Below are 27,830 nucleotides of genomic sequence, written 5' to 3' on the forward strand. Positions count from 1 at the left end.
TGTGTGGCTCGCTAGCCCCACCCACCTCAAACCTCACACTGTTAACACTTCCCACTCTTGACTAACCTGGGTAAGCCCACTCCCCACTCCCTTTACACATCACAACCTCCCCCTCCCTCGTGATAATGCCAGACCTTCTCCCCACTCCATGCAATTGCTAGGCCTCCTTTGAACCTCCCCAGTCTCAATTTTGATGTGGATCTCTTCCATTTTGCAGCCTTGCATTGCATCCCCTTCTCCCCCATGCCTTCTCTCCCCTCCTTTCCCATGACCTCCCCACATGCACACAGACCACCCCCACAGAGTCTTCTGGATCTTATCTCCCCCCCCCCCACACACTGCAACTGCTAAGCCCCATTTCCACAAACCCACCAAATTCTGAAGCAGACAGCCCCATCTATTCTGCATCTCCTTGGAATCTGGGTTTTCATTTCCAACCCCTATTCCAATGCTACATCCGCCTTCCTCCTCTTCTGCTAATCCTCTGTCCAACACATCTGGCAAAGCTCTCTGGGTGCAAAAGAAACTCCTCTGTACATGTGCAGAGTGCCTGTGTGTTTTTTTCACCACCCCATGACCGGTCTCCTTAGAGCACTCCTTTTTCCTTTTCTCTTTCTCTCCCACCTCCCCGAGTGATCCCCCGTCTCACTCCTTCCCTGTATGGGACACTTACCCACACTACCGTATTTCCCCTTTGATACCTACCCTTTAGCTTCCCTCCATGATTTTGTATCCCTTTTCTCCCTCCCCTTCTGGTAAACCCTGCTTTCTACCCACCCCATCACGAATTTTGCTACAACAGTATTCTGCTCAAAAGTGGCACTAAAAAGAATAGTCAAAAGGCAATGTGTGAATTGAATATTACATTCAACAGCTGCAGTGTGCTGCGGAAGGTTTCAGTTGCGGTGATTTTTCTAACTTCATTCAAAATTCTCATGAAAGGAAACAATTGGATAATGATCTTTGATCCTGTGGGCTTTCTAAATAGTTTTATTTATTTCAATAGTCATTTTCAGTCTTTCCAACAACTTTCCACTGTTGAGGTCTCTTCTGGTAAGAGAGAAGAGTTAAGTGGTCTGCAAAAACTGAGGAGGAAACCTTGAAGATACCTGCTACCCCAGAATACAATATAATTTCTGCCAGCAGTTTCAAGGGAATGGCTGGCTTAATATGGAATGGAAGGAATTAAAAGGCTTGTGGGGAATACTGAATTTATTGAGAGTTAGGTGTAAAATAGTGTTGAAATCTGTATTAAAAATAACATCTCTTCCCTGTACCTAGCGTCAGGCTGACACCCCATATTTAACAGCTAATATTTTAAAAGCCACAACCAAGAGGAAATACCATGATAGCAATCTTGCATAGTAAGCAATGGAATGTGTTACAAAGATGTTTCTTGTGATCTCTCCCCCCCCCCCCTCGACTGCATGCAGACACAAAAACCTCCTGGTCTGCCTCATGTTCAAGTCAGTGCAGCAGCAGCAGCAGCTGGGAGCTCCAATCTGCAGCCAACAGCATCAGCTCATTGAACCTGCACACCTCTAGGGACTGATTCAGAGCCTCACTGACCCTCTGGACAGACTACTGAGCATCTCATCCACAGTATGTTCTGGGATATGTACTGGCAAAGCAGCAGAATGCCCTGTGGGTGGCAAAAGCTAAAGAGAAATTTCAAATTGGATGGAAAATAAAGGGGGAAAGGGATAAAGCAATGGATTATACAAGGACTAAGGAGAGAGAAATGAATATAGTCAGGGATGGCTGAGAAACAAAATACAAGAATCTTTATCAGCACTTTAGCAGATTTTGAATGCTAAGGGTTAATACTGACAGGAGGAGAAGATACTCAGAAAAATAATTTTCACCCTGATATATTTCTGGAAGGACGCTTTTAACCATGCAATGACTAAAGATATGTGTGTCTGGGAGCATGGTTCATGATGTTCTTCTGAATCTCACTGAAATAAGTGGTGGTTAGATGTGTCGTTTGAGGTAGATTGAAACGTATGCACTTTAATGCACCCATATATATCCAGGTTACTAGCTCTTGAAAGCATCTTGTTGCACGTAATGAGAGCTGGATGGCGAGAGTTAGGGGAAGATTTCAAAAAGATGTGACATCTATTCTGAGAGTAGCCTGCTCAGTGTGTGTTAAAATGCTGTTTTATACTAGTCTGCATTGCATTTGCTTATTTGGGCTGCAGAGAAGCTTCTATATGCACAGCCCCAACCCCACAACGGTATCTGTCTTGTGCTTATAGTTTTTCATTTCAATGATTGGGTTCCTGGAGCACAGTATAAGAAGACTTACACATTTTTAATCCAAAACTAAACTAGTGAAGAAGGATATCAGTCCCACTGGAAAACTGATAGCAGGATTAAGGACTGGCCCACAGGGGTGTCATTTAGGAAAGACAAAGAGGGCAATCTATGTTTCAGATCGCATTTCTCAAGTCAACTCCCTGGCTCTGTAAACTGGGCAAATCCTAGGACAATTCCATTGCCTCGCATATATGTGTGCCAAAGGCACAAAACAGTTTATACTAGGAAAGCCAAAAGGATGGCTTTTGGACCAGAGTTACTAACTGCTTATTATGAAGTATAAAAAACATAATAGTAACAAATGCTCCTGAACTGTATTGCTTTTTGGGTGGTAGTGGTGGGAGGAGAGTTCAGCCTTGAGTATATTCAGGAGAAGACATTTCACAGTGCTGTTAATCACACACAGACCACTCTGAAATTTCTCTGGCCCTGAAACTTGAAATGCTGGCCCTTGTAACTTGAAAAGCAACAAGGTTTAGGATCACAGAACAAAAATGCTCTAATACTTTGCTACGAAGCAGGACCTGCATATGCCAGGCCCCTACAGCGGAAGAAGCAACTCAATCAGGAATACAATGGGTCACAAGAAGTCAGGAGGAACAGGGGAAATATGTGCGAATGGCCAGGTTCAACTTTGTACAACTCGATGCTCATGTTCTTCTTAGGAAGGCCACAGTGAAAAGATAACCATAAACCTTTCCCTTTAGCTGTGGCCTGTGCCACAACACATAACAGTTACGACCTTGCACTGAGTCTCAGCATGAAACAACCCAGTAAAAATATATTTTAGCAACATGCACTACTTGTAGGAGTTCAACCACCGCTTCTCCAAAAGAAAAAAGAAGATGATAAAGTGCTTTGTAAAACAAAAGTGAATTGTAGAAGTATTTGTAGTTTTTGGCTTAAAGAAGAGAAGCTACTAATTCAATGTGTCTTTCTATCAATGTCACAGATAGCTAAGCGGAAGTCCAGCAATACCCAGAACTTGTCTAGATGATTATGTCTCATGGAGACACTTCTCTTCTAGCAAAGCCATAATCCTGAACTGAAGGCCAAGGCAGCAAGCCCATCTATTAGGCTCAGCTGTGAGTAGCAGGGATTGTTCTCCTGCTACACTCTCTGTTTTGCACCTATGCAATTACTATAGCAGCACCCTTCTATTTGCCACACTAAATCTTGTTGTTCCTCTTCTACCTCTTAGCACACTTCCTTTGTTCTTCTCCTAGAGTTAGGCAAACAGAATTGGCATTCTTGTTAGCAACCTCTGAAGACACAGAAAATGCAGATATATCTAATCCCCTCCCACTTATTATTCAGGTATTGGTGCCTGCCAATAGGATCAGAGTGTCCCAGAAGACATGAGTTTGATGGGAAGGGTTAAAAATCAGCTTGCTTCCTGACACTCTCCATTCTTGAGCTCATTCATCATATTCATGGAAACAGCACCATGGAGGGATCTAAGGTTGCCAATTAAGTTAAATTAAGCAAGATGGACAGGAATCTAAGTGAACAAGATCATTGTCATGATCTAAAGCAACTTCATTAATGGCAGAAAGCAATCTTGGCTAAGACAGTTCTTTTAATCAGGTTTTTCTGTCAGCCTTATGTCTCATTAAAAAGTTCCATTTGGGAGAGATTGCTCTTAGAGCTGTATTCCCTATGAAGGGAATGCTATGAGAATATTATGAGTAAAATTTTGTTACCAATATGAGATCGCTGCAATTGCTCATACTGACATCCTTCTTACTCAAAAAAGTGTCGTTTTAAAAAAACAAGTTGGGTCTTATGACATCTTTAATCCCTGATGGAGACGCTGGCCTATCTAGTCTGATCATAGTGTTTGGAATTGGCTTGGGGAGATAATCCTGTCTGACTTTATGACATATGGGTACTCAAAACTTTTTCTTTTGATATTAAAAAAATAGCTCTCTTAAATATCCCAGAAATGGATCAGGCTTTGGGACTGAAATGTCCTCTGTGTCACCCTCAGATTCACAGTTTGATTAATCTGCCTCCCGGATCTACCAAAAACTTTAAGGCAGAGACTAATAGTTTGAGGCAGGAGTAGCCAAAGCAGGGTCCTCCAGAAGGTTGGGAGTACAAGTCTCATCAGCCTTGATACCAGGGCCAGGGATGATGGGAGTTGCAGTGCACAACTTCTGGAGGCTCCACACTGGGTTGAAGAAAACAGGATTGGAAAATGTAACAGTCATGATGCTCATGGTGTTATGATTTGGGGATGGTGATTTGGTCCAAGGCTATGCTTGCTCCATTTTCAATAGAAAACAGGTTGATACAAAAATAAAACAGGGAGATAGCAAAAGCAAGATCCAATTAGTTAAAGGATTTCTTAAAAACAAACCTAAAAACCTTCAGATATGGCAGTGGATCTGCTGCTCCATTGCTGTGTTTTGATTGCTTCACCTGGTCTTGTAGCAGAGCTGTGGAACATTGTCAGAAGCATTTTGCAAGCTTGTACCACTCTCTCCTCGCACCCCACTATTTCTCTCTCTGGTTCTTGCATTCTTTCTATTTCAGCTTTTGCCCTCTCTTATTTCCTCCTTCCTTCATTTCACATATCAGAACTGACGGCTTGCAGGGGGCTTCTTCCATCACTTTGTCTGTTTCACCTCAACCCATTTTTCATTCTCCTGCCCCGCCATCTTTCCCTCTGGCCCTGACTCCACTCCATAGCTCACTGAAACGTTTTCTGAACCCCACAGTTCACTGTGAAGCAGCCTTGTCTCCTTCTCTGCCTCTCTATATCATCTACACTTGATGCAGAAGAAGAAGCAATTCCCAGAGTGATGGAGACCAGAGAGCAGAGGAAGGGGAGAATATGGCCATATTATTCCAAGGGTATTTTCCAATGGACATTATAAGCAGCCTCAATGCTCAGCTTTATCGCTAGTGGAATCCTCCTGCTAAGAGCTTGGTACTGGGACCAATGCCTGGACTTTAAACCAAGTGGTTACAGTGGTACCTTGGGTTAGGAATTTAATTCGTTATGGAGGTCTGTTCTTAACCTGAAGCACCACTTTAGCTAATGGAGCCTCCTGCTGCCGCTGCGCTGCCACTGCACGATTTCTGTTCTCATCCTGAAGCAAAGTTCTTAACCCAAGGTACTATTTCTGGGTTAGCGGGGTTTGTAACCTAAAGCATATGTAACCCGAGGTACCACTGTATTCTACTTTTAAAAGAGACAGTAACTTAACATTTTTTGCTAAGTTAACAGAGACTTCATTCAAAGGTCATTTGTAATACCAGAACCTCCAATCAATGGCAATACACAGAAGTATACAAGCAGGCAGGCAAAGGCACAAAGAGAGTACACAGCTCACTACCCTGTATCACTTTAAATCATTTAGTGCCTGTAAAAAGCCCCAAACTGCTTTTCTGAAAGAGTTTTTGTCGCTTGCTTTGCTCATTCTCCTATAATACCTGCAGGTTCAGTAGAACACATTAATGCACAGGTTCCGTCTAGCCACAAGAGTGGGGGCGTTTCGAGTGACCTCAAGTCAATTGGAAAAGAAAATCCTACATAGCACAAAGGAGCCTTTTTCTTAAAAGCGCCAAATAAGAAAGCATATCACTGAAAAGGTTGCTTTCACAATATTGCCTCAACAATTCTAAAGAAGAAAACACTTATTACAATATGATAATAAAGAAGAATCAGGTGGCGCAGGGTGGAAGGAGGCCTGTGCGTTGCATGCAAGCAGACCAGCTGGTTTCTCGCTCCTAATTGCTCTGTAGTTAGTAAGCAGGTGCTGAACTGGTGAAGTGACTCTACTGAAAAGCCCTGTATGATCCTGAGAGCTCCAGCTGTGGAGTTATGTCTCTGGACCATTCATACAGGCAAGCCATCATGTGCAGGTGACCCAGGCCCCTTTGGCATGTTTGCGTGAATGGGTTATTTCAAACCTAGCTGTGCAGACATTTTTATAGCACCTCAAATAGTTCTCAGTAGAGGCCGATTCACACACACAGCCACCAATCACTAAGTGTAGGGCGAGTCAAGTGCAGAGAAATCAAGAGGTGTGCATGTATGTATGTATGAATGAATGAATGAGGTCTACAACAAACATGCACACAGAACAGAGAAGCTGAGTGGGCTCAGGAGAAGCTCCTTGACCAGCTAACATGGTTTGTATATACTGCAAGACATGGAGGTAAGACATTTACTCGTTTTCTGGAAAGAGAAAATGGGGGGGGGGGGTGTCTTTATATATAATCATCTCTCCTAAGTAGTTTTACCTAACTAAAATTAAGAATTCTGGTTTTTAAAAAATAAAAAAAGTTTAAATTAGAGTGAATTTTGGAAGCAATTTTAGAGGTTCCTTAATGGCTAAACATCTGAGGAATGTCAAGAGAAGCAAATAAAATTTTGATCCATTTAATAAAGCTGCTTTGAATGGTGCTTTGAATCCTTAACTTGTCATTCAGTGCTTTTTCCCCCTGGAAAAATAGATGCCAGTATTCACCATAAAGTTGTTACAGTAAGTGCACACTTTTTACCCCCCGCCCCAAATATGCCAGTATCCCTTGAAGTGAAGCACCTGCCTACATTACCTACAGCAAAATTTCAAGGTGAAGTGGGATGCTAAGAGACTTTGAACTGTTGCAATTTTACTCAGTAAATAAGACTATACTGAAATGGATTTGGGATTCTAAACTTGGTTCTTACTGAGATGGGTGATTAAGGTTTGGGCTCTGCCATTTCAGATTGCAGGTGGGGTTTTCATGGTTGAAAAAGCCTTACTGCAAAATAGAAATAAAAATGTCCTGCATGTAAGATGTAAGGCAGGAGACATGTTGGCTTTCTACATGCAGGGATTTGCGGGTGGAGAGAAATGGAGGATTCTTCCATCGTGTGATGCCCCACCTGCTGCACCTGAAGTGCTGCTTTCCAGAGAAAGCTCTGCCACATAAGTACTAGGCTCAGTGTTAGAAAGGAGCCGGAACAAAAGGGCACAGTTTCCACTGTCAGGAAGCTGTGAAGCTGAGCTGGCAATATACTGTAAATGGGTGCCATTGAAATGCCAGGTTCATGTCAAAATGTTCTGGCTGCCTTCCTAGTCTCTGTCTTCTTTTGATTCTCCACCACTCAGCTTTCCTAATTTGATTTTCTCCACGATCATATTACAAGATACTGCTCATTAAAATAGAAAAGAATTTTTTTAAAAAAGTGGCAGAGAAATCCAAAAAAGTAAAAAAAGGATAACAAAGCTAATTCTATAAAATCCCCCACCACACACAATGATTACATTACAATAATTAAAGAAAGTAGAGACCTCATTCTATTAAATAACTGTAAACTACCCCAGGCCTAACCGAGCTAGTTTTGATAACAGAGCCTTAGTTCATCCGATTATCATCAGCACCTGCATTTGGGGAACCCGTGTGGGTAAAACAGGCCTTCCGGCATGTGGCCACAGTGGACAGTGAGAGTCCAACGAAGTGACGCTGCTCTCCTCCCACAAGTGATGATGATCATGAGGACAATGTGAGGGGAGAAACCTTGTTTAATGCTTACACTAGATCAGGCTAAGATCCAGGAGATCCCAGCCCCCCCCCCCCATGCCCTGCCCTCTCACCATCCTGGTACCTGGAGGTCAGATCTTCACTTCATCCGGACCATTGTTCAGTTTCCAACAATGGCCAGTCAGATAACTGTTCCCTATTATTGGTCCTCAGCACCTGGTACCCAGAGATACGCTTTTTCTGAACATGGAGGTTCCATTTAGCTATTATCACAGAGACACAACCTCCCTCCATCTGATTATCATTTCATGGAGTGTTAACCCTTACAAATGGCTCGAGTCAGTTATGAATCAAGCTGACATTACTTCAGTCGGGGGGGGGGGGGGAATGGCTGTGAATTCATTTGATCCCCAAACTGTGTCACTTTAAAGTGCAGGTGGTTTTGCGTGAGGAGAACTAGTGGGGCTGCCTCCACTGCAATTTTCATGGGTGGCTTTGGGCAGTGGGATTTCACAGACTCAGCTCCCTACCTGGGAGGTACCTCACAGAGCAGCTGATGTGGGGACAATGAGCAGCAGGAATGCTGCTGCTCCTCTTGAGCCTTGGCAAAGGGGGATTCGCGTCCCCATGACTGAGAGTGTGCATGGAGCCATCACTGATCTGTGATCACAGAGATAGCCATTTATGACTTGTGCTCTATGTTTTCTCCCTTAAAAATTAGGTTTTCATGTATAGGAATGTTTTCTCATGAAAGGACATCAGCTTGCAGTTGGAGGCGATACAGTCTGGAGTCAGCTTTGCCATCATCTGCTGCTTTTGAGAAAGCGTGTTCTCCATCACGGAGAGCACGGGTTGCGGTTGGGGATTCCAAGACACCTTGCTGTTTCTGGGCAGATGGTTTGGCCAACTCGTAAGCAGGGGTGGGCTGTTATTGGTGAAATTTAGATGTTGCCATTTAGTAATTGACAGCCCTATTTGTTAAATACAAGGCACACAGCAACGGATGTCCTCTTTCGCTGTGTGCTTCGGATCACCCGCCCTCCCTTCCCTAATGTTAGGCTGTTTGCTTGACCTTGCTATTGCCTGTCATGGGGTCGTCTGCTTTGGGGCAGGGGCCCGGTAGGCATTTTGCCATTTGGCTGATTTGTGTGTGCCACTTGGTTTTCGCCTACCACATAGCAAATCGTCACAACTTGTAAGGTTTGCGGTTAGGCATTGGTCTGGAATTGGTTGCTGGAGGGGTATGGATTTGGCTGTGCCTGCCCCTCCAAAATTGCTGCTGCTGCTGCTTCAAGGGTTTTCCATTAAAGGAACCCAGGGGCTCCCCATGCTTTTGTCCGAAACCCCCTGGCAAGGGGCTAGGGCCACGCAAGCCCCTGGGAGCATCTGGGGAGAGGTGAGGCATGGTTCCCAGTCCCGTCTCTCTCCCCAGGTGACTTACCCTTCCTGACTTCGCGGGGGGGGATGTCAGAGCTGTCCCTGTGCGGGGTCAGTTAGTGCTACCAATGCCTAAGCAACCACTCGTTTTGCTGTATTTGAATAAAGTTGTGGCCAAAAAAATTAAACAAAAATTAATTGTCAATTGTGTTTTCCTTTGGGGTGTATTGGGGACCTCGACACGCAAGTAGGCCTGAGAGATACCTGAAATCGTCTTAGTGGGAGCTTCTTTGAAATGCAAACCTGAAAATTACTGTTGACATATATGTTAGATTTATGGCGCTGGAGAGAGAAAGTTTATTTTGGAGATATTTGGCGCTGTGGAGAGGATATTTGGGGAGGAAACATTATTCAAAGCGGGTGTGTGGGGGTGTGGCTGCAGCCCTGCCAGCCAGCCACATTCCTTCAACAGGAGAGAGTGCTGAAAACTTGTAAAGAAGGGCAGGCATTGTTTCTTTTCTTAAAAAACAACCACAACCAAGTGTTTCCGGGACTCACACCCAGTTGCAAGCTGCGCCCCTTCGCAATGGAAGTCATTGCCCCAATCAAAGAGCTATGCTTGGGTGGTTGTGGTTATTCCATGAGGAGGTGTTTTCATGTGTTAGAAGTGCTTGCTTCCTCATTAAGTTGCACACATTGTAAGCAAAACTGTCAGAGTCCTCCTGCTCCTCCTCAGGCACCTGCTGCTTTAAGGGACAAGACCATGATTGCAAATCTCCAAGAAGAGGGAAAGGCATCCATCCTTTCAATGCAAATTTAGAGAGATAGGCAATGCTTTCAACTCACATCATCCCTACCACTCAGCGAAGGTGAGGCATAGCAGCTAAGCCCCTAGCTCTAGCATTCCTCCTGCCATAAACTCAGCCTTCTGTCTGTCTCAAGAGATAATGAAGTGTGCCTCCGGGCATTCTGTTAGCAGCACTGAATTGACCTTTCTGGGATGCAAGCCTGGGCAGTGGGCATGGAGAACCTGGGCTGCCCAGACAATAAGACCCCCCTCTCAGCCTCACTGATGTGATCCAAAGAAAAGCAGAATAATGTGTGTGGCACCAGCTTGGCTGCAGGAGTTGCCAGAAGGAGGTGTACAAGGCACCATCCAACTGTCTTAGGGACTCTACTCTGGATTTGTGTTGGGTTTACTCTTTAGACTTTTTGGCTCCCGAAGTTATCTCACAGATGTCTGAGATTTCCATCTCCTAGATGGGCTACCTTCCCAGGTCTCAACCTCAGCTCCATCCACGTCTGAGATGTGGAAATAACAGTGCCCTGCCCTAAAGAGTTGTAAGGATGACTGTAATTATGTATAGAAAATGCTACAGCACAGCTGGACAGCAGTGAGCCTTAGGCTTAATTTCATGAGGTCTAATTTCATGTGGGTGACTATGAAGGGGAGCTGGAAGGTGAGTGAGACAAAGGAGCAGCAGAAAGATAGAGAGAGAAAACTCTGTCCTGTCCCTTTGGCGGCTCTGGCTGAGCTCACTTGGACTCCAGCCCTGCCCACTGGCAGCAAATGGCCACGACAGGTTACCCTCAAGGTTCTCAACAGAAAACAAAAACCTAAGGTTTATTACTCTTAATGCAACAGCATCTGAAACTGCCATCATGTAACATTGGGATGACAGATGCATGTCAGTTTCTCTCAATCCAAGGAAAAGGTGCATTCACATAGCATATTTTGAAATGGGTGAAACAGTAACAAATTTCTTAATTCCCATTTTGGGCCAGTCCTAACACTCACCAATATGCTAATGATGTTTTAATGATGCTTTTGGTCAAACAGAAATCTTCACAGACTGACAACAATTTAAGAGGGTAGGGGGAGATGTTTCTTGTCTCCAGCTGTCATCCACTGCTCAGCAAAAGCAGGTAATAACGAGACAAAATATGCCAGCTACTTTTGCAAAAACTGCCTTTTCAATAAATTTACGCTAGGCAGTAATGAGCTGTGTTGTGCGGCATTTAATCTGTTCTTTTAAAAGAAGAAGAAGCTAAAAAGGAATTCTTTCAGCGTGGCTCTCAGATATTAAAGTCCGCACATCATTTATGTTGACAGTTCGGCTTCAGGCTATAAAACAGAAGAACCTGTTCTACATCTTCGCTTAAAAAAGGAGCAGAAAACCTAAACCCCCATCAATCCACTGTCATGGTTTCACATCTTATCTGTGGCAAAAAATGAATCATTGGAAAGATTTGTTCTGATTCCACAGACAGATCCATCAACTTGGTGAGGTTGTGAAACAGGTGATTCAGAGACTGGTAATTAGTGGCAACCATCCCATAGGAATGTGTGAACACCTTGTGCAACCATTCTTTTTGCATTCATAAGTCAGTATTCTGGATTCTGTGTTTCAATTCTGTGCTGCCCCTTTGAGTGTCTCCTTAACTCAGAAAGGGGCTGGCCCAAACAGAAAAGCAAACCGAGCAACTACTTGGGGTGCAGAAATCTCAGTGGGATTTCAGCTATGGTAAACTGATGGGAGGCACACCTAATTGTAGAGCAGTTTGTTGGCTGACTGGATATCTGCTTTATTGCTAATGACACAACTGAGAGTCTTCAAATGTCTATCAGTTCCCTGGGGCACAAACACAGTGGTAAAGGTGAGGTAGTAAAGAAAGGCATTAAATGGGGGGGGGGGGGGAGCCTGTGCTAGCTAACTAAGAAAGGAGGTGGGATGGGGTAGAATCCTAACCCCTGCCCTGGATGCAATTAAATTGTGAAGGCTGCACAAACTGGAGGCACCACAGTAGGTATAGGGAATCAAAGACCCAGTGGCCCAACAGAACCCTTCAGGCCCTCTCTCTGGTCCTTGGGACTCTCCCCGGGCTGTAGCCCCTCCCTGGCCACACACCCCCCTTGCCAGTCCCACCTTGCACCTTCCTTGAGTAATTCTGAATGGATGGAAGGTGTCCTTGAACTCTGCTAAGGCTTGCCTGGATGGAGGGTGGAGGGGTGTGAGACTGTGTGTAGAAACTATCCTACTGTACAAAAGTAGCCATCACATTTGTTGCTCTGCCCTGATGCTGAAAGTTTGCTACTCCTACCCTCTCTGTTACACACATTTAATACAACTAGTATCAGAAATGTGCTGCTTTGGTCTCAGGAAAGCTGCACTTCAATAGGTGCAGCAATGCCCAGGCCAAAAGCAGTGCACAACATTACCAATCCTGCACAGTAAGAGCAGGCAGAATTGAAGCAAGGACCAGATTTGGTCACTGCTGGCCAAGCACAAAGGAGCTACCACAAGGGATGTGAAGAAGCTTACAAAGCATGTTGCTCCCTGGACATGCAAGAGAAGTCAGTCAGTTACCTACATCATGTGCTTTGTGCATGAAATGAGGAGAGGTCAAAACAGCTGGAATTTCAGATCCACTTTAGCCAAAACTGAGCTCATTTGCAATGCAAAATGTGCTTCTAATTAATGTTCAGAATCCTGATTCAACAAGATCTTTGAAATTCTTTGCAGTAAAGATTCACTTTTATCAAATTCTCAGTTGCAATATTTAAAAAAGAAGACACCCCCACCCCCAGAAGTTTTACAATTTCACATGTAAAATTCTGACCCCGAGAGTAAGACAGCTAGCAGACGAAGGGTTTGCTCACCTGACAGAAGCAGATCAACAGACTGAAGTCTACTTGTGATGGTGTGGAGGGTGAGGAAAGCAAAGGAAAGCAAAGTCGGGAATGCTTGAAAAATAAAATATTTTTAGTTAACAAAGAGGAAAAAATCATTTGCAGGAGAAAGGGTTCATTTGCATTCCAAACCCCGCTCCCCAAATGGTCTCTGCTTGTGCTTGAAACAGCCATTTCGTTTGGTATATATTGCAGAAAGCTACAGAAGCAGCAGCAGCAGCAGCAGCAGTCCATCATGAATCCCTAGGTAGATATTAGTGAGTCTATCATGCTAAACAACACAAAAAGTTTCATAGAATATGATGGAGGTACTCTGGACAGAGATGTCACTCATCACTGAAAGAAAGCACAAACCTGACAGTGATGTTGACGTCATGCGGCAACATACAAAAAACACCCCACCCCCAGCAATTATTCTACTATAAATGATAAGTGCAGAAAGGCCCTATAATTTGGGGGAGACCCCGATTTCCTTTACAGTTTCACTCACCATGAAGCTCCCACAATATTGCTGAAAGGATAAAATGGGGGAGGAGAGAACCATGGATTGTCCCACATAAAACAGGGGCAGGTAAACCTTTTAGCTCCACCGGCAAAATCCTTGTCAAGATCAGCTGTGAGGACCCACTCATCTGTCACAACCCATCACTTGACTTTGCAAGCCACCTCCCTGCCCCTTTGAACTCCAGATCCCAGAGGTTTAAAACAGAAGTATGGGGCAACTTACTAAAGCTTTAAAAGAGCCATGTTCAAGTTGGAGCCTCAAGAGTGACGTGGACTAGCCTTGCAAAAGTGCTTTTGGAAGCATCTTCCCTGCAAACAAGCAGGCAGTTGGGGTGCATGGGGAGGGGAAGAGTCCTCCCTGCCACTGCCTACCTAGTCACTCCAAGTTAAAAGGAGAACATTTTAAGGGGTGCTTCCAAGAGTGCTTGGGCAAACCAAGGAACACTTTTACAAAGGGCAAAACTACCCTTTGAAGCAGCTCCACTGCTCCTCGGAGCAGGGGGGCAGCAGAGTCCCCCATACCCCTGCTGCTGCCACTCATGTGCTCACTTCAGTATTTAAATTATGGGGGGGAGTCCCCCCCCCCCGCTAGGGTTGCCACCACCTCTCCATTCAGTTAAAGGAGAAGCGTAAAAAAGTGCTTCAATGCCCCTTCATTGGCTGATGAGCAGATACCCAACCCTGCTGCCAAGGCTCTGTGATCTTGTTACTTGCTGGTCATAGCTAATGCAGATTTAGACCCTGCCCGCTGTCCATCAGCTGATGGCACCAGCTGATGTCAGGTGATGGGCAAATGGTGTGGTTTGGGTAAAATGGGCTTGTGAATTAAACCAAACTCCTTGGTGGGCCAAGATTGGCCCATGGTTACAAGTTCTCCAACCCTGACATAAAATGCAGACTAGGGATCAGATTTTTAAATTCTCTCTCATGTTTAGAACAAAACAAAAGCCTTGCATCTTGAAAATTAAAACATCAGGGATACCGCTTTTTCATAGAAGCATTCTTTTTTGTTTTTGTTCTGCAATTCTCCACTTGCCTTCTGAAATCTACCAATCTCAGTCTCAAAAGGGTCGTACCACCTGCCTTTTAAATGTATTTATATTTTATTCCTGAACATGCTCTAATTTGTCAATATGCACACAATACACACACACCGAATGTTCACATTGGCCCTTATTGACCAATGTGTCATCATCTCTCTCTCGTTTGACCTGTGTCGCCCATAATACTTCCACGTTATCTTCTCATGTCTCTTTGGCCTTTGGGCCAGCTCACATACCCAGAGCGGTTCAAATGATTGTAATGTGGTCATGTGATTGCTTTACTGCCAGCCCTGAATGCTGTGTATATTCTACTGTACCAGTATTGGCAACTTTTTTCTAGCTCACTAAATGTGGGTTGCAATGTAAGGTGTTTTGGATGTTCTTATTAGTTTCACAGCAAATTCACAAGCTCGCCAGCCAATGATACTTTTCAAATTATGTCCGATGTTTTGACTGATGTTATGACTCCCCATGTAAGCTCAGTTTGCTTCCTAAACGAGGAGGGAGGACTATCAAACCTACTGCATGCAGATTTATGAATGGATCATCCACGAGCACGTTGCCTTGCATATGGCAGAATACATATAACAAGGAGGGTATGGAATCCATACCTTAATCCTAAAATAGTTCAAGGCTTTCAAATAACCGATGGCTTCTCAGCCCCTTGCAGAGCCTGAGGTGTTTTGCTGGATATAGCATGTAACTCTACTGTAATGACGTTTATTCAACAAAGACCTTGACAACTGTACTCCTTTACTGATTGTTTCTCCCTTTTTGTGCTGAGTAAAACAATTAATTTGTAACAGTGAAAAATACATCCACTTGTAGCATTTCTGACCTGATATCATATTAATTTAATCTGCTTTATGAATTGCTGGAGGAAATATTCAGCTATTTTCTGAAAGACTGACTTGGGGATTATTGGAGCTGTATAATTGTTCTACTGATAAGATGTGAGAAAAAATACTTTATTTGACATTAATCTTACTGAAATGGGCAATGTATCTGAGAAATAGATTGCTGTCTAACTGGCTTGCCAAAATATCTCTTGCTGAGAGCAACTGTAGCTCATTAAAAAAAATTATTTATTTAAACAGCCTCTTTTAAGAATGTTCAATCTTTCGTCAACATCTGTTGTCTCTTCCTCCTTAGGAACATAATTGTGCAGAATTCCAGCGTAAAACAGGCTGTGTACAGACTTCTCAAAATATTCATGCAGTTACCCTGCAGATTTTTTTGAATTTTTGTATATTTCTCCCTTGCTCTTAGAATGCATGCGCACAACATATGGAAACACCTGAAAATAAGTTTGCAAAATGCTCTTACTGAGATGACTACTAAATATATACCTCCAGTGCTTTCAAGAGAAGAATAAAATGCAAGCTACTTGCTTAGTTGGTTACACACACCACTTCAAACAATGATGAAGAAGAGTAACACTCTAGAACAGCAGTCAAGGCAATGAGCACTCACACTTTACATTGTGGATGCCCTTTGCAGGATCGTGCGTGGTGCTACAGTTCCCAGGGAGCTTACTGGCAAACAGGGGCTGGCTTGCCTCTCAGTGTTAATTTTTGGAGGTTCATGCCCAGCCTCAGTAATCAAATTTCTTGCTGGAGGTGGGGCCAGCCCCATTTATAAATAGGAGGTGGAGCCGACAACAGCCAGGCAGTTGGCTCTGAAGATTCACCCTCCCTTTGTTTAATGTTTCTTGTTTGCAGATAACTTTTCCTTCTTCTTTAGCGGGCGCTGCTGTTGAAGGACTGGGAATAAATTTTCCTGCATTGGCAGATTTTGTCTTCCCCATAGCAATTTGTCACAACTTTTCTTGGTTATGGCCTTGAGTAGAATCCTTTAGTCTTTTCTTCCCTATATGGGGGGGCATGGTGCCTCACCCCCCTGCAGCGGCTATTCCAGGGCCCCCTCTCTTAAAGGGGTTATATATATGGGTGTCACTGAAAGGTCATCAGTGAACCACCCTGTGTTCAGGGATACAGGATATTTGGCTGCCTGCTACACTTACGTCTTGCAGAGCACCCCCATATCCCATTTACCCTGGTGAGCCCCAGTTCCTCCCGGCTGGGGGGCTGGGAGGGACACACCCCCAAGGCCTAAGCCAAGGTCTTCGTACATTCAGAAGTTTAATAAAGTTGTGGCCTAATTTTAATTCCATATAACGTTGTCAGAGTCATTATTCCTTCCTTATGATCCCTGGGGGCTGGGGCTGTTGCTGCCTGGTCTCACAATCTGTACTGCACTCATTCCTGCTGGACTTCAAATCCTTCATACATTTGCACTCTTGGGTTTTGTGCAATGCTACTGTATCATTTGGAAGCTTAAGAAAATAGTAATTTCTCCAATGAGAGAAGGTATTGGAGCAGCAGAACTGAGCATGTGACATGAAGACGCCAGAACACTGAATTTAAGACAAAAGGTACAAGCTGTAGAAGATTTTGGTTTACACAGAATTTGACCAGCTTTGTGTCCTTAAAGAGAAGCTGGGTGAACAACCCAGCTCAGGGGGAATGAATGGGATGCCCTCCAGATGCAATTGGACCACAACTCCCATAATCCCTCCCTAGAGCTGATGGGAGTTGTGGTTGAATGGCATCAGTAGGGTACCAAATTGGCAACTGCTGCCATAGTTCATCCCACATGCAGCCATGGTTCTCAGACCTACTGGCTCTGGAGGAAAATGTCAAAGACTTAACTATGTCATTGGGCAAGATGTTAAAGCGCCTTCATAAGAACTTTTCTCTATACAGTCATACCTTGGTTTTCTAATAGCTTAGTTCATGAACAACTTGGAACTCGAGCGCCTCAAATTCGGAAGCCAGGTGTCCAGAGCGGCTTCCACAGCTGGATGCTCCTGCAGCCAATCGGAAGCCGCACCTTGGTTTCCAAACATTTCAAAGTCGAATGGACTTCCGGAAATGCATTCTGTTTGAAAACCAAGGTACGACTGTATTACATAAATTAAATCCCACTCTATCATTCAATTATATTCCTTTCAATTCAACTACTCCTTTACCTCCTCCTCCCTCCATAGGTCTTACTGTCCCTTTCACTGTGAGGTTGACAGCCTCAGTTCCGTGATATTGTAAGCTGAAGCCAATGGAGGGAATCCATTGACTTTGTAAATTGGAGCAACTTTGAATGACTGTAAGTTCAATGCAATCCATTGACTGTCTTTGGAAGGAAAGATCTTTCTAACATCAAATAAAAATCTTACAATGACTTCTTTGATAAATAGTCCTAATTTTTCAAAGATATGATTTTGGTCAAGCACATTTGCCATTAAGCAAAGAATAACAAAAATGTATGAGGTGTCACGCAGAAAGTTAGATACTTTGTTCTAAAATCCTAGCTATCTAGAATTATTTCATTCAAACAGACAAAACTAAAGTATGACATATTTGCTTTCCTCTGAATTTTAAATGGATCATTTATAAAGATGAGTAAAGATTCTTAAGAGCAAATGGAAATGAGGTTACAATAAGGGGAGAGGACAAGTTCACATAAAGGGAAACAACAGAATAGACTAATTAATTGCCTATTATGTATTAGCATAAAGGGTAAACAAGAAGGAACATCAGTTCAAAATATGGCACTAAATTATAATAATCAGTAATCGGATGTGCTGAACCATCTCTCTCCCCCCCCCCCCCCATTCATCTGGCATTTTGCTTTAGGAGAGGCTCTGTGGCAAAATTCATTTGCTGGAAGCGTACTCTCCAAGCAGGGATGGGAACATCAGGTCCAGGGGCCAAATGTGGTCCTTGTGGCCTCATGGATCCTGCAGGGCAGCCTCTTTCAGTGTTTCTGCCTTGGTGGAATAATGAGTATTTGAACTCTGATGGCGCTTCTTGACAGTCTGTCTGGAGGACAGAGAGGGGGGGGGAAGAGTGCAGAAACGAGCTCACGGTAACAAAGGTAAAATTCACATTGGTTGATTTGCCTGTGGACCCACACACCACTGTCAAGTGGCCCCTGAAAGTTTGTTCAGAAGGGAATGTGGCCCTAGGGCTGGGAAAGGGACCCCATTCCTGTCTTAGGGCTTTCTTCCAACACACCATACCACCCCCAACACCTGGCTTCTGGCACACAAGTCCCAAAGGATATAGAACGTGTCAGTTCCACAAGGGGTCTTGCATGTATAATTTGATGCTGTCTCCTATGTAACAATGGCAACCTTGCTGGGCTGCCACATAAAAATGCTTTGGGACACAAGGGAATCCACATGGGATGGGATGACTTGGTACAAGTTTTATAATTAACTTGCTCACTCAAACCCGGTCATCATACTATCTACATTGCAAGCACAATTTTAAATGGAAAGGCTTCCCTCAAAATATCTTGGGAATTATAGTTTGGTGAGTTGCTGAAAGTTTTCTGCTAAGCCACTAGCCTTTGTAGTCTTTGTGGCCACTAGTTGTAGTTTGCATAACTACAAATCCCAGTTTCTCCTGATTAGAGGGACTTATTTTAAAGCTAGTTTATATCTGTAATTCAAGTGTATCCTGTGTCATATTTAAAAGCCTGTCTGTCTATCCTATACTTCTGCTGGGGGGGGGGGCTGTGTCAATAGGGCTGGTTAGTACAACTGAAAATAAGGATGATGACAACGCTGCCAAAATTTTACAAAATGGAATTTAATTTTATGCACTGCAGTTTCAGGGCTTTTGACCTCCAAATCAGAGGCTATTTTCAAAACTTGTCAACACCATCAGTGAATTTAAATACCAGATATGATAGCATGAAAAAAAGTATTGTGCATTCTCACCTGATTATTTCCTGTCTCCCAAAACATTAACTTTTCCAAACAATGTGTATTTTATTCTCAGGAGCAAGCTCCACCTGCACAGAAGCAGCAAACAGCCCAAGCAGCGTTAAGACTATAAAATCCATAATGCTGTGTAACCATATGCAAAAAAACAAAATATCCTTAAATGAACAATGGTTCGTACTGAAGGAACTGGAAAAATGTGAGTGAACAGGGACTCTTCTCCTTGTAAATCTGCCATTTGAGGCCAGAAGAAGATGGATCTGAAAAAGAGAGAGACCTGCCTATGCATTTCATGCATCTATCTTTTATTACACATGGACAGAAATCCTTTAAATATAATGTGATTTTCTTAAGGGAGAAATCCAAAGAGAAAAGTCTCTCTTTTGTTCTTCTGAATAATGTCTTTTTCCCTCCAAGCAGAAGGTTAAAAATAATTTCAATGTGAAACATCTCATTTCAAATCATGCTTTTAAATCTGATAAGCAGAAGCATTTGAATTATTTTTAAGAACACCTTTATGTTGGAAGCTGCTTTTTTTTTAAAAAAAAAAGATTACATTTGTAGTTTTTAGTGAAAGTACCCTTTAATAGTAGCCATAAATATGTGCATATGTAATGTGGACATTTCTTTTGTAATGTAAAAATTTCAGGGGGTGGGGCTTGCATTTCTGTGCTCTCTTAAAATCACTGAAGTTACAAGCCCACCTTTTGTTCCAAACTGTCCTCATCTGCTTTCAACACAGGAATCAAAGCAGCAGCCCACAGCATAATGATAAAAAAAACAACAACGTTAAAGGCAACAGTGAACCCAAAGCAACTCCACAGCAAATGCACATGTGGGAGGCAGGACTGGAACCGAAATTGCTGAGATGTACACAGCAGGATCCCAGCTGCTTTATTTTAATCTAATAGTGCGTCAAAAATGAAGATACACCAAAAGCAGCATATTCCAAGTTGCACCAAAATAGCATATTTTAACCTGAGACTGTTAGGGACTGATGATAAGGATGCTTGAAGATTTTTTAAAATATATATATTTTTTAAAATTCCAATGTGATCTGACCTAAACTTTGGATGTCACACTTCTCTGAATTTTGCAAACATTTCTTAGCTCAAAAAACATACCAAAATGTATCAAACATTTATATTTTTGGAAATAATATGTTAAGAAATTCAAATATTTTATATATATAAAATATATAAAATATTATTTTTTGTTAAAGTGTTTATTTAAATGTTAATTTCCATGCTCTTTTTTATTTTAACCCAGCAGATTAATATGGAAGCCGGTCAGAATGGACTCATGAATGAAGACATGCAGTACTGACAGGGACCAGTAATAGTCCATCGCCACCCAATGATTCCATGACCATGTTTTGGTAGAGGTTAGGTGTTTATCACTCATCTTGTTTATAGTAAAAATCATCCTGAAAGTTATTTCAGTGTTTGAATGAAAAGTTGCACACCTGTTGCACACTCTGCCTTCAAACAGACTCAGCTGTTGAAAGCGAAGAGATTTTTCACACACTCCCACAACCCACTGATCCTCTTTGCACAAGAAAGAACAGCTTCTGCGAGTGCCTCCTCTGTCATTCAAACAATGCAATGAGTTGCACAGGGTTTCATTCATGCAGCTGACTCATGCATCCTACCCTTGACATTAAGCAGAACACAGAGTCTCTTCTGCTGCAAGAAGAAGAAGAAGAAGAAGAGGAAGAGTGAAGGGCTTGGTGAGCACAGTAGCTGCCCTATTGTTTCCAGGCAGCAGGCCATTGCAGACTTATTGGCAAAGGCACCCTGGCTGTGGAACACTCCCCACTTCCAAGCTTCGGCTTGCACCCCCCTTGGCAGTTTTTTGGCAGCAGTTTTCCTCTTCCACCAGGTTTTCTCAATGTGCTGTGTGGGCATCTGTGATATATTTGTTTATGTATTGGGTTATATGGCCATACTGACTAAAATACCTAACAGATGGAAGGAGATTATATTTTCCTTTATTGTATTGCATCTGATATTGCTGTGACCCCCCCCCCCCGAGATCACATGGGATGAGACGCAAGATGTAAATTCTGTAAAGAAAAGGGATTGTGAGGGAAGAAGAGAAAGGCAAGCTCAGGCACTATTTCTTAGTTACAGAATTTTTGACATGATCAGCTGAAATGGAAAGAGGTTGCCGACCTCTCTGCAGAGCCGGTGGGCATGTTCTGCAGCCCCATCCCTGCCCCTCTCCCACAGGGGGGTGGAATGGCTGCTGCAGCCGATATTTGGGGTGAGAGTGAGGACTATGCAGTGAGCCGCTCAACTTCCCCTTGTCACTCCACCTCTCTCCACTCATCTCAACTCACTGCAGGAGATTCACTAGCACAAGGCTCAAGACTTTGGATGGTACACTTCAAATAAGAATTTCGTTTAATCTTGTAAAATAACATGTGCATGTATAGTGCTATACAGAGAGTACATAATTCTACTGATAATAATAATAACAACAACAACAGTGAGCTGGAAAGCCAATTATACAATCAGATTAAAGACCCAACAAATCCTAATTAAAGGGTAGGACAGAAGCAGATGCCTATGAAACAGAAATGCAAAGCCAGTATGTGGTTAGCAGGGCAAATCAAGAAAGATGTGATGAGCTGTACAACAAGATGAAAATATGTCAGAAGAATGTAAGAGCATGCAACAGAAATTTAACAGTTCTGCAGAAGGTATGTCAGGCTAACAAAATGATCAAGGAAGACTTATGCTGCATGGCTGAGGATGGGGATGGGGTCTTGAGATTGGTTACAAAAGCAGCCTTATTTGAAGTGAAATAGCAGGTACTTGAGAAACCTAAGTTATTTTAATTCAGAAACCAGAGGAGCTCATAGGAGTGGAATTTTGGGCACTTAAAATTGACATTAACATTAGGGTAGGACATATTTTACGCGGGTGGCGCTGTGGGTTAAACCACAGAGCCTAGGGCTTGCTGCTCAGAAGGTCAGCAGTTTGAATCCCCGCGACGGGGTGAGCACCCGTTGCTCGGTCCCAGCTCCTGCCCACCTAGCAGTTTGAAAGCACGTCAAAGTGCAAATAGATAAATAGGTACCGCTGACGCAGGAAGGTAAACGGCGTTTCCGTGCACTGCTCTGGTTTGCCAGAAGCGGCTTAGTCATGCTGGCCACATGACCCGGAAGCTGTACGCCGGCTCCCTCGGCCAATAAAGCGAGATGAGCACCACAACCCCAGAGTCGGTCACGACTGGACCTAATGGTCAGGGGTCCCTTTACCTTTAGGACATATTTTAACTGTTATCAGCAGCACATGCAGCAATACATATGCAAAGAAACACTAACCATTCAGCTTTTTCTACAAATAATAATTATCCGGGATGCTAAAATATCATGGCAAAAGTTAATCTAATAAGTCTCTCATTATCCTGTAATACTTTAAATCTGTGCTGTAAGCTAAACAGTTGTCAAAGAAACCCTGAGCTCTATTTACACCAAGCTGAAGAAGACTGAAATAAACAGAGACTGCGTGCTGAGCTCTAATTACGAAAAGCAAATTGCTCTCTCTGAAATCTAGCGGGAAAAGGTTAGCTCCTTCCCTTGATTCTGCAGGTAGAAGTGGCAGGTGAAAGAGCCAAAGTAATCTCAGGTGTCTGCTCTCATGCCAGCTACGTTGATGGTAAGAAATTGTCTATGAGAGAAAAGTCCACCAATGGACATAACATGTTAGGAGCTGCCTTGAAAGAATGAGGTAATGGAGAACATAGGAGTATTTCTTTACCATCTGATGCATTTCAGATTAAAACAGCTATGTAATAGCTTCCAACAGCCCTACAGACTCTGCTTTGTGTGAAAACACACCAAGTGTTTGTTTCATATATCAATTTAGGCTCGTTCTTCCTGGGTGGCTAGCCTGTGCTTGTGGACTGCTCCACTTCATAGCTCATGTGGGAGCCGGTTAGCACCACAAGAAAACAAGAGCCCCTCTGGGCAGCATCCTGTCCTCACGCCCACAAGCAGGATATGAGCACAACAAGCTCCCCCTACTGGGACTCCCAGCAATTCCAATCACAGGGGCCCAGTAGCCACAGGTAGCTTTATCCCCCATGATTCTGTCAAATCCTCTTTTCATCCAGTTGGTGGCCATCACTACATCATCCAGTAGTGAATTCTTTAGCTTTACGGTTATCTGTGAGAAGCACTTCCAGCATTCAGCTTCACCATGTGGCCCAAATTCTAGTATTGTGAGAGGAAGGCAAACTTTCCCACTTTCTCTACACCATGGATAATATTTATTAATTATGATGGTGTTTATTATTATTATACCCTGCCCATCTGGCTGGGTTTCCTCAGTCACTCTGGGCAACTTCCAGCACATATAAAATCAAATCAAGCATAAAATCAAAACAACAATTTAAGGAACACAATGAAGGTGCATCTTTTCCACAATTATTGCCTTGGTCAAAGTATTGAAAATCCATACTTAACATTAAGAAGTATTCTGTGTAAACTACAGTACTCAATAAACCTACTTTGCCAAAAAGAATTATCTATAATTATATTCACTAATAAAACAGTCCCATATATTACTAAACCATTTTGTAAGAAAATTCTCTTCCAGTTTTTGCATATAAGATTCTAGCAGCCACTAAGATATAAGAAACAATTTCCTTCTGATCCTTTGTTACCAAACCATCTAAATAATTCAATAAAAAATATCACTGGTTGAAGTGCACTTCATAACCCAAGCCTTCTCAAATGTGTTTTTTAAACAGTTTCCCAGTATCTATTTGCTACTTCACACTTCCACCACATGGGGCAAAGGTATCCTTTTTCTTTCTATCCTTTCCAACATTTGGGGGGAATAATTGTTAACTGTTTTGGCAGGAGCGATATACCAGCACCTCACAACTTTTTAGCAGTTTTCTCTTATTCCCAAATTCAAAGAAACATGTCCACAGATGTCCACAGCTTTTTTTCTAACCTCCATTGGTCTGTTTCCTCTGGGGTTTGGGGCTCTTTCCATTATGAGCTCTTTATTTTGTTTCTGTTCTGTGCCAAAGTTAAGTAATAAATAACATACAGTGGAACCTCAGTTGTCGAACGTAATCCGTTTCGGAAGACCATTCAACTTCCGAAACGTTTGACAACCAAAGCGCAATTGATGGTCAGCAAAATCCATTGAAAAAATGGATAAACGCGCCTTGGAAGCCATTCAACTTCTTTACATAAGAGAACTGTCCCAAATATTTCTCCTCTCTGCTTTCTGTTAACCAATATCTAATCCGCAATAGGACATCTCCTCTTATTCTAGGACTACTAATCTTACTCAGGAGTCTTTGGCATCAAACCACTTAAAACTGATATGATTAATCACTTCTACGCCCACCCACAACCCTATTCCGTTTACACAGAAAATCAGCATATGCACCAGAAAGTAACAGCCTTTGTAGAGCATGAGACTCTTAATCTCAGGGTTGTGAGTTCAAGTCTCATATTAGGCAAAAAGATCCAGCATTAGAAGGGGCTGGACTAGATGACCCCCGTAGCCCCTTCCTGTTCTACAATTCTAGGATTCTATGCTCTCAGAGATATCTGGTTTTCTAAGTGGAGGCCGGGATCTTTTTGTATAGCATTCAACCAAGCAGTCTGAACTGCTATCGCTCAGACACGGCTTAGTGAGAACTAAGCCTAAGTGTGTGCACTATTTTCCCCCACCACACTATTAAGCATCAGCTTCAAATAAAAAATGAAATAAATTCTGTATCACTTAAAACAGAGGTTCTTTGCAGTGGATTAACCTGCGGGCTAAAGTAAACTGTAGAACAGAAGTGTTGCTAAACCGGGAGCCCCAGCACAGAGTCATCCTCTAAGAGCACATCTGGTGCAGAGAGTGTGCCAATCTGCCACAGGCAAGCCAGAGCTGTGGGCAGCTGTGCTCAAACGCAGATATTGCGTGTTTGTTCTCTAGCTTATGATCCCTGAAGGCAGTTTCTGAAATGCAGAAAGGACTACTCTGTTGACCAGTCAAGGCAAACCTGACCAGTCCAGAGGTTTCATATCGCCCAACAGTCCCAAGGGCCAATTTCGTATTCCTCTTCTCCAAAGAAGACTTTGAGGCCTGAGCACATATAGCTCAGGGAGTAAATAATCTGACTTGAAAGGGCTGGGTGAGCGAAGGACTCGACCTGCTTTATGCGCTATAGATAAATAGCCGCAACGCTTCCAGAAACATGAGATATCCTGCAATTAGAATGTGGCATTCAAAACAACAGCAATTATCTGTCTCACACCTCCATATGTGCTGTACAGTCGTCCCATGGATATGAGAGCTATGCTGATACTACACCAGTTGCCCACAGAAGCTTCCAGTCTCAGTCGAACCATCTATTCATTAACAGGAAGACATCAGTGAACATTTCATATAATATTGAAGGAAGGTTTATCCTGGAAGGTTATAGTTTTTCAATGCATCCTTTAAGGCCACAAACATTGATGTACTTTAGCCACATGACCAATTTAAGTGGTCTGTTAGTTCATATGGTAGCATACACTGCAAGAAATAGAAAGGTGGGTTCTAATCATGTTATGGCAAGTAAAGAACTTTAGTTTACTTCAATCTTGTTCATTAGGTTCTAGATATGCTAGTCATGACTCTTTTTGGAGGGTCATTACTGATGACAGATCATGTGATGTTCCTTTAAAACAACAGAGACTCAGCACAGAAAAGCGTAGACATTCCCTCCCAGCCATTTTCTGACCACAGCCATGCTAACCTCCTTAACAGCAAAATCACATATTAATGGGCATCTTCAACTAGTGCAAATATTCATAGCTGAATAAATATGAAGCAGCCAATGCCAACTGTTGCTCATCTATAGGTGTAAAATTCATTTATTGGCAAAAATGCTATTCTACGTGCAACGAATATAATCCAGCTCACCCGGTTCTACCATGGTGAGAGGTGACGTGATAAATTTGTTTTAATATGAACTAGTTTCTGCTTGTTCAGTACCAGACACTTTGCACCCAACATTTATGCTGTTTTGCTTATCTGGCACCTAAGTTTCAATCTGTAATTTTCCATGGTGTACGTTAGGAGGCAAAATTATTAAAAAAACAAATAGAACAGAAAAGCTAGGAAAGTGCAGGATAGACTGCTATTGATACTTATGATGAAGGAAACTCAAGACCTTTGTTCATGTTCACCATTTGCAACTCTCATTTGCACTATTTTTCTAAAATTATCGTGACATTCAAAAGTAAAATACATGATACTACTACAGCATGATTTAACTTGAATGCGTTCCAGAATTTGAACACCAATTTGAAAGTGGAGAGAACCTGTGAAAAGTGGCTTGATGGCTTTCAGTGGCTTTATTTGCTGGGATCATTTCTGCAGCTTATTGCAAGAGAAGTCTGTACCTGTGGATTTATCAATCTTTGGTGCATAAGGCTTTTGCATTGGCTGCAGAGGTGGTAGCTATAAGCTACGATAAGAGCTTTCAACGTTGGGCCACCAGGATCCCTTCTGCTCGTTGGGATTGAAAGGATCTTGACGTGTGGACTACTTATGTCTCTCCTAATTTTGAGCACAAGTCCACTGAGCAGTTGAAACCGAAGCAAGATGCTAAGAAGTCAGGGAGGCACCTTTTTTGCTGGGAATACAATAAAGGGTCCTGCCAGCGTCAGGGTTGTAAGTATTCCCATGCATGTGATAAGTGTTTTGGGGACCACCCTGCCATATCATGTGGGGCCAGGCGGCCTTTTCGAGGGGCCAGGAGAGGCCCCCAGCAGGAACCAAAGGGAGCCTCTTCCCAAGCAGCCTGCAATGCTAAATGCTGTCTTATTGACCCTAGCTCTCACTCCCATTAAATTGCCCACCTTGAGGGTGTGGCTACTCAGGTATCCTGACACAGTTGCTGCCTCATATCTGTGACTTGGATTTTCAGAAGGCTTTTGTATCCCAGTGGCGTTCCCGCCCAGGGCCACGAAAGTTGAAAATCAAAAATCAGTTAGGGAAATTCCGGATATTGCTAGGAAAAAGATCAGGAAGGAATTAGTGTTGGGAAGGATGGCTGGCCCATTTGAGTGCCCTCCTTACCCGGATCTGCACCTTTCCGCTTTGGGTGAGGTGCCCAAGAAGGCTCCAGGGGAATTTCGCTTAATTCACAATTCATCTTACCCAAAGGGTTCATCTGTAAATGATGCTATCCCTCCTGAGATATGTTCTGTCAGTAACTTCTTTAAGTTTTCTCTAATGCCGCTTTAAGGACACTATCCTGCTTGTGGATATAGTAGCTAAAGAGGGTCAGTACTACATGTGATATGAGAAAGATCCTGAAAAATCCACCCTTGAGCAAGGGAATAAGAGAGTTGGGGGCACTGTCACTTTTTGAGGGAAGGGAAGGGGCTTCTGCCATCCACCCACCCACCCAAACACCATAATTTTCATTTTTAAAAAAGTACAGTGGTCCCTCGGGTTAAGAACTTAATTCGTTCTGGAGGTCTGTTCTTAACCTGAAACTGTTCTTAACCTGAAGCACCACTTTAGCTAATGGGATCTCCCGCTGCCACCGCAGCACAGTTTCTGTTCCATCCTGAAGCAAAGTTCTTAACCCGAGGTACTATTTCTGGGTT

General features: G+C 43.0%; 1 protein-coding gene across 13 annotated transcripts in view; it reads right to left on the minus strand.

The window, feature by feature from the left end:
- The window catches only part of PCDH17 (protocadherin 17), a 138,226-nt gene that overhangs the window by 26,744 nt on the left and 83,652 nt on the right, over positions 1 to 27,830 (minus strand). For 4 of the 13 annotated variants that reach the window (XM_083435801.1, XM_083435802.1, XM_083435796.1 and 1 more), the window contains exon 4: positions 12,842 to 12,925. The exons of 8 other annotated variants lie outside the window; for them this stretch is intronic. In XM_083435801.1, coding sequence (XP_083291927.1) covers positions 12,842 to 12,925 — 84 coding nt within the window. Of the gene's footprint in view, positions 1 to 12,841; positions 12,926 to 27,830 lie in introns of those variants that run through there. One more of the 13 variants, XM_083435797.1, reaches the window with a different exon arrangement.

The sequence above is a fragment of the Podarcis tiliguerta genome (genome assembly GCF_965153285.1).
Source record: "Podarcis tiliguerta genome assembly, chromosome: 4".
NCBI classification, from domain to species: Eukaryota; Metazoa; Chordata; class Lepidosauria; order Squamata; family Lacertidae; genus Podarcis; species Podarcis tiliguerta.